General features: G+C 35.7%; 1 protein-coding gene across 1 annotated transcript in view; it reads right to left on the reverse strand.

Annotated features, from left to right (window-relative positions):
* The window catches only part of CUBN (cubilin), a 248376-nt gene that overhangs the window by 197571 nt on the left and 42899 nt on the right, over positions 1-7906 (reverse strand). The window contains 1 exon segment of the mRNA XM_023533142.1: positions 4020-4150. Within this exon segment, the coding sequence (XP_023388910.1) occupies positions 4020-4150 (131 nt within the window).

Here is a 7906-nt window from a genome sequence, read left to right on the forward strand (position 1 = left end):
AGATGTACATTTTAAAACAGACACAGAACTCTCCCTTTTCATTTCTTCTAAAGAAACCCTCTTGCACCCTTCCTGTAATCATTTCTTGACTTCTGACCCTCAGATGCCTTTCCTAGGCTCATTCCAAGATGACTGAGGAGAAACAGCAGTAAACGGCCAGCGGGATGGGGCAGCTGGGAATGAGGAGGCTGGGAAGGCCGGCTCAGGCCCACTTTAACCCTGCATTGATGTGGTTCTGATACTTCCTCATACAGCTCTTCTTTTTACAGAAGACGTGGAAGGTCCACCACAGTTCTGCTGCAGCTCTGAGCAGAACGCTAGTAGCTAGTTCATCTAGAGCATTCCCCAGAGCTAATGCAGACATGGCGAAACAAATGGATAGGGCATAAAGGCTGGGTTTTTCAGCTTGGCTCCTATACCAACTAGCTGTGTATTCTTGGGAAGATAAATTCAATTCTGGACTTCAATTTCCCTCATTCAGAATATAAGGTAATAATTGGACTAGATCAGTGTTTTGAACTTCCTGACACACCATAAAAAATACATTTACCTCAATCACACATACACACAGATATTGCAAACAAGGTTTCATGAAATAATACCGAACTTTGTGTGATAAACTCTAATAATTTCTCTTCTATTCTATACTTTTAACAAATGCATGTAGCAACCTAATAAGATAATTCCATGACCCACTGAGTAATGAATGTTTCAATGTTTAGAAAAACTCTAACTTAGTTGTCATATAGGCTTTCTCCTAATGTTAAAGTAGAAAATGCATCATATACACTTATGTATTCTTTCTTATGCTTTTAAAGTTTCCTCTCTGTAGGATTACATTATTGTACATGTAGTAGATATTAATAGAATATAAAAATCACAGTCTAAATTAATAAAGTTAACTAGTCAATTAAATTTCTAACAAGAAAATCCCACTGATATACTGGATTTAATTCACAAATTAAATGAGTCAAGTTCACTAATCCCTCAAAATTCAAATATTTCGTACTTTAAATTAGCAAACATTTAAAAGCTAGTCTCATGATCAGTTACCAAGAAAACCTTAAGAGTTCCTACCCACAAACATTTTACTTGTTAGTTTTTTGTTTCTTTTTCTCAGGCACATCTGGAAGATAGAACCGGTGATGAGGGAGGAAGTCACAGTAATGACCAGAAGCCAACCTCTTTCCTCCCAAACACATACTTAGAGGCTGACATCATAGCTCCGTGGCATGCCCTACAGATGGAAAAGTAACTGGATTTAAGTCAGGAAATTTAACCTCTATCAGATGAAGACAGAAAAGGCTTCGGCAGAGAAACTCACACCTGTTGTGCCAAATAACTAGAAATCAAGAACCAAATACTGTCATTATTGCTCTGAAAATAACTTCTGCTAAAGCAATAAAATAGAATAGGGGCCAATGATTGAGCTTCCATTGATCTTTTCCCCTGATACTGTTTTATTCTGCAGGAAGTATAAAAAATAAGATGACAACTGAAAAAAAAGAGTCCTAACACCTCTCTGTTTCCAGGTGGATGCTCACATGGACTCAGACTGCCTAGAGGGCTTGCACCTGGCCTGGCTGTCACCAGCCCAACCCCCACAGCAGCCCACTAAGCCCCGCCTTCCCTGAGCCATCCTGCAAAAGGAGGTCCATGCTCAGCAATTCCTGAGAGCCAGTCACTCACATCCTGATCTACCGGAAACTGAGACAGGCTCCAAAATGGTAAGTTGAGGGTGCCATGCTTTCTGCATCCAACCATCTGGTTGCTATTCAGAATATTTGACTGTGTTAGTCAGACAGATGAGTTCATCCAGCAAAAAAGCAGGTGCACAGTGACCAGCTGGGCTTGGCCAAGGGGTGGAAAAAGCAAACACTGGTCTGTGATTTCAGCCTCGTCTGGACCAAACAGAGGCCAAAGTCATGATCATCACCCAGGGAAGCAGATCGGAGAGTCTTTCGAGCCTGCCACTTCGGGATTTCCTTCTCTTTCACCATTTGTCTTTTCTCATGTTCTCCTGCTTTATCAACTTCCTTTTCTGTCCAGCTTGCCTCTTTCCTTTTTCTCAACTTACTTTTATCTTACCTGTATCTTATCTTTCTGAAAAAAAATTTTTAATTAAAATTTAACTTTCACATCCTCTCTGCCATATTATTTCAATTGCTCTTGGTTCGACCTGCACTAGATACTACCTTATAGGCTAGTGTGGTATATTAGCAGAGTTGTTTTAGTCATTACAGAGCTATGTCTTACTTTGCACATTGTTACGAAGGTTTCCATAACATTTTCAGGAGGCCTCTCCTGCATCGTATGTTATCTAAGATACAGCTAGTTTATTCAAGCAGCAAATTAAACTTGTGTTCATACAATTGATTAGAGCTGGAAGACATCTCAGAGATCATCAGATCCAATCCTTTAATTTTACAGATGAGAGAACTGGCCCAGAGAGTTCAAGTGACTTGTTCCAAACCCTAATCTAATATTCAGTGTGCTTCAGGCCAAATATATGAGGCAGATAAAACTACGGAAGTATGGAAAATTGTGTGCACACTACAATTTCTTGAAAAGCCAGTTTTGTTCTTTGGATGGTAAACACCTGAATGAAGTCCAGCGACTTCAATAACATAACCTATTGTAATTGCTGGAGATTCAATTCCCCGTGTGCTTGAGCTGGATAACAAACTGTCTCCTAGAGAAAGTCCTACGGGGGGGAAGGTGTATGATTCTCTCATCCTCAGGATTCTGCAGAAATCTAAAGGCATGCTACCAAAACACAGAACTTGACTTGCTGCAGACAAAGCAGTTTTGCCTGAAATAAAAAGCAATGGCTAGCCACTCTGAGGAGAAATACATGAGAAACTGGGCAGGGATTCTGAGTGGGAGATTTTTAAGTTGTTTGTTTGTTTGTTTATGGGAGTAGAGCTTTCAAAGATGAGCACATAGTGATCTCTGGACACAAGACACTGTCCAGGGAAGCGCATGCAGGCACAGGAAAAGCTCCCGGCACTTCCTGAAGGCAGCATCAGTGAACTACACCATGTCTGTGAGCAGTCCAGAGACTGTGACATGCCTGGGAAGCTCAGTCACCATACGTCTACTGCAGATCTACACTGGAGAGTGTTTTGGTCCATCCAATGTCTTTCTAAATATGATGCAAAAGGAAAACCCAGACTCTCTAAAATGATACTCTTCCCAGGTGGAAATAGAAGCCGAAAGAAACGCGATGCACTCAGAAATCCCATAGGCTTTGGGGCTGGGGCACCTCTGGTTTACATATTACTTCAAACACCTTCCTTGCAAAGGATATTCGTTTCCTATGCTGCATTTGCAAAGAGCAAAGTAATGGTGAAAATTAAATAATAGGAAAAAATACAATAAAAGGAATAAATGCTGACTAGTTTGTTTCATTAAGTCAAATTTAGAAATGTATATTTTGCCAAGAAATTTGACATTTCCTGCCATAGAATACCATCTGGTAGCCTCTTATTCTTACCTGCCATTGTCCTTTTTCAAACTTCTTAAAATAAATATTCGGTCTCTTTGTTAGAAGAGATGAAATTTTATTTTGTGGTAGACTTTTAAACTCACAGCAAAGTTGTAAGAACTAGCTCTTGATTTCCTTTTACCTGGCTTGACTGCATTTCTGTATATTGCCCCCATTGCTTTCTTCCTGTTTCCCTCTCTGACTTGCTCACTCCCTCACTCTCTGAACCACTGGAGAGTAATTTGAAGATATCACATGTTTTCCTCCTAAAAACATCAATGTATAATTCCTAAGAACAAAAACAGTCTCTTACAAAACCACCATACAATTATCAAAGTTAGAAAATTTAACATCGACACAATATTTTTGTCTAATCATTTGTCTATTTTTAATAGAGAAGGCACTAAAGTCACTATACTTTTTTCTAAATACAGCTTTCATTGGGTGCCACAGGTTTGAGGATGAAGTACTCTCACAGTGCTACTTTGTAAAGGAGTAAAGGAAGCCAAGCATACAAATGCTGTTTTGTTACCTGTTGATGCATTATTTGCTTCATAGTTTATTAAAAAGCCTTCATAAGCAAGGTCAGAGTCAGCCACAAACACAAGCATTAATGAGTTGCTACTGCTGGTTAGAGAGGGTGGGATCGATTTTCCACAATATCTATTTGAAACAAAGAAACACAAGTTCAAAAACTTTTAGTAAACTTGAAATGATGTACCAAAACTTAGGACATAATAACAACAACAACAACATCCTCTATTAATCTTAAAAACGTTTGTGCCTTATATTTCAGGCACAAACATTTGCAAAGTTGCTGAACATCATCCTATTCATGAACACTTTCCTGAAATGATTTTTCGTGTGTGTCTATATGTGGGACTTGTCATGTATAAGAAGTTTAATGAAATTAGAAATTATAATATATACTAGGCTGTCATATAGCATATTAATGAACTTATTAATAGAAATATAGTGAACTTATACAACAAAGGGAAACCACATGTCACAAAGTCATAGACCATAGACTCTACAGTCAGCGCTATCACTTAGAGGCATCATGACTTTGAGCAGAGCACTCAACATCTATGACTCAGTTTTCCCATCTCTAAAATGGGACTAATGATAGTACTGACTTCATAGAGTTTTTTTGAGAATTGTATCAGTTAATATACCGTATATAAAGAACTTAGGACACTGCCTAGAATAGTAAGCCCTATATAGGTAAAATGTATTACTTTTAAACAGCTGGCCTACACAGAGGTAAGAGTTTAATTATGAAGCTATGTCAAGATTTTGCTGAATAAAAGCAATTTTACTCAGCAATGATAAAAGTTGAGTTGTGATAAAAGGCATTATGCCACAAGCTTTCTTCTAGAGAAATACCTGTAAGGAGTGACTAGAAAATAGAAATCTCAAATCAAAGAACATTTGGTAAAATTAACCAAATGGAATGATAGGAGAAAAAAACAGAAACCAAAATAAGAGAAAACATTGAATATGGGAACTGGATAAGTTAATTTCTGAAGAAGAAAAAGAAAACAATTAGTGTCTAATACCCTTTCAGTGTTAAAATAGATTTGATATCTTGATCAAAATAAAGGTAGGTGAATTAATTAATACTTTAAATGTCTATATATGCCAGTGTCTGTCAAATTGGGCAAGATCATTATAGTAGTTCATGCCATTCAGTAAAAACTATCTATTTTTCAGTGATTATGAATCAAATACCATAAAAAAGAAAAATAAAAGAAGAAAGTTTTTAAAATGAAAGATTAAGACAAATAAGAGCAAAAATGAATGAGGAGAATAAAAGAAAAAATTAGTTGAAGAAAATAATGGATAAATGGAAAATGTTTAAAAACGGATAAGAAAAAATAAAATGCAAGAAAGAGTAATAAAAAATCATCAGATTTTCATTTCCAATAAAGATGTAATAACAGGGGCTTGATGTAAACTTGCACCTGAAACAACTAAAAACACAGGAAAATATATAAAACAATGGCTTTCAAGACACTGGGTATCAAGCAGTGAAGGGCAATGACTCTTCAGAAATGGAAAACAAGTAACTTTAAAAGCAAAACTGGAAATGATCAAACTGTTTCCAAGTGACTTAACTGCATCCCAAAACAAATCTCAAGAATACTTAAATCTCAAGAATACTTATAGGAAAACAATAATGTCCAGAGCACAAAAACACAAAATTGAAAATGTCTGGTATCCTATCAAATATTGTCAGCGTGAAAAGAAGGAGGAAAGTATAATCCATAATGGGAAGAAAAACTTATCAACTAAAACATAGCAAGAAATGCCACAGGTGACCGAATTAGCAAAGACATTAAAATACTGTAGCCTACAGATTTAGGAAGCTAGAGGAAAATATTAATGTGTAAAGTAGAGATATGGAAGATATAAAAGATAACCCAAATTTAAAAACTTCTAGAAATGAAAACTACCATGTCTAAGATGAAAAATACACTTGGTAGGATTAACAGCAGAACGGACATTACAGAAGAATAAGTAAGGGTACTTGAATACATAGCAATAGAAAGCAAAAGAAACTCTCCAAAAATAAAACACACAGAGAACAAAGACTCCAAATCAAAAGAACAGGGTATCAGTGAATTGTGGGACAATATCAAATGGCCTAAGACACAAGTAATTAGAGTCTCCAAAGAGAAGGCGAGACAGAATTTCAAGTATTTCAAGAATGAATGGCTAAAAATGTTTCAAATTTGATAAAATTATAACCCTTTAGAGCCAAGAAGCTCAACAAAAACCTTATACTGACTGATAAAAGCCAGTCAGAAAAAAAAAAAAAAGAGCATACATAGTATGATTCCACTTTTATACAATTCCAGAATATGCAAACTTATGGTGACAGAGCACAGGTTAGTGGTTTCATAGGGATGGGGGTGAGGGGCAGAAATGAACAATTAGCATGGGTAGGAAGAAGGTTGTAGGAGAAATGGATGTGTGCAGCATATTGATTTTGGTGATGCCTTCATGATGTATACACATGTCAAAACTTAATTATGAAAGGCCAGTGCTACAGAGTAGCCAAGCAGAAATGGTCACTGAGAAGCATGTTGATCTCACCTGGTTTTTAAAACACAACATGTGGATTTTAACATACTTCCTTCATTGCAGCAAGAAAACTTTTGTGTTTAAAAAAAAAAAAAAACAAAAAACTAAATAATTTCACCTCCCAAGAGATGTCCCAGAACCAATGTCATAAACATCCAGATAGTCGCTTGTGCAATTGTAATGAAACTCCAGATGAAATCTTCTGAATATCAAATTAATCAGGTAGCCAGGTTGAACGGATATATACCAGGTACAGTTGACACCATGGGGGTAGATATTTGGATGGCCAGGACTTTGAATGGTTCCTGTTAGCTCTGTAAGAATTTTTCCACATGCTGTTGAAATAAAAATAAAATTATCAGAACAAGTAACCAAGAAGCTACCTGAAATACAAAATAAAATAATCTGATCATAGACTCTTAAAAGCTCAAAAAGAAAAATGTCTCATATGCCACTTCAGATAATCTAGTTTTCTCTTACTAATAGATATCAATTAACTATTGCTATGTGCTGATTAAGAAATATATATTTTGCCTTTGAATATACCTTAAAATTTTTACAGTGTAGGTGGCTACACATCTACAGTGTAAATAAATTTTTCATAATAATTTATTTCCATTGTTCACTTATTCTGATATAAACCCAAGAGACAAAACTGAAGTGTCAATCACTTACCCAAATCTGCAGTACTGAAGTGAGCCATGAAACCATGATTTTCGGTAGAAGAACTTTTCACAAATATGACATAAAGAAAATTATACACGGATGTTATAAATGAAGGTATGTCTCTGCCACAATATTTTTTATTTTCAGTAGAACCCAAAATGGAACTGCTACCAATCTAAGTAAAAAAGATATATTCAAATTTATTTTGTTAGATATTTATTTTGGAAGATTGCTTCAAGAATAATTATTTCTGAAATGTTTTTGTATTAATATAGTAAAATTCAAATTCAGTATATTTTAATTATCCCAAAAGAAACTCTATGCCTGTTAGCAATCGCTCCTTATTCCCCACAAATTTCAGCCCCAAGCAGCCACTAATTTACATTCTATCTCTATAGAATGCCTATTCTGCATTTGAAATAGATGTAATCATACAACATGTGGTCTGTTATGACTAGCTTCTTTCATTAAATACAATGTTTTCAAAGTTCAACCATGTTATATAGCATATGTCATTACTCCTTTGTAATGTCACATAATATTCCATTGTATAGACACACCACATTTATTAATTCATTTGTCAGTTGATGGACACTTAAGATTGTTTATACTTTTTGGCTATTATGAATAATGATTGTACTAACTCACGTACAGATTTTTGTGTGG

Source organism: Pteropus vampyrus, unplaced genomic scaffold (assembly GCF_000151845.1).
Source record: "Pteropus vampyrus isolate Shadow unplaced genomic scaffold, Pvam_2.0 Scaffold96, whole genome shotgun sequence".
Taxonomy (NCBI): domain Eukaryota; kingdom Metazoa; phylum Chordata; class Mammalia; order Chiroptera; family Pteropodidae; genus Pteropus; species Pteropus vampyrus.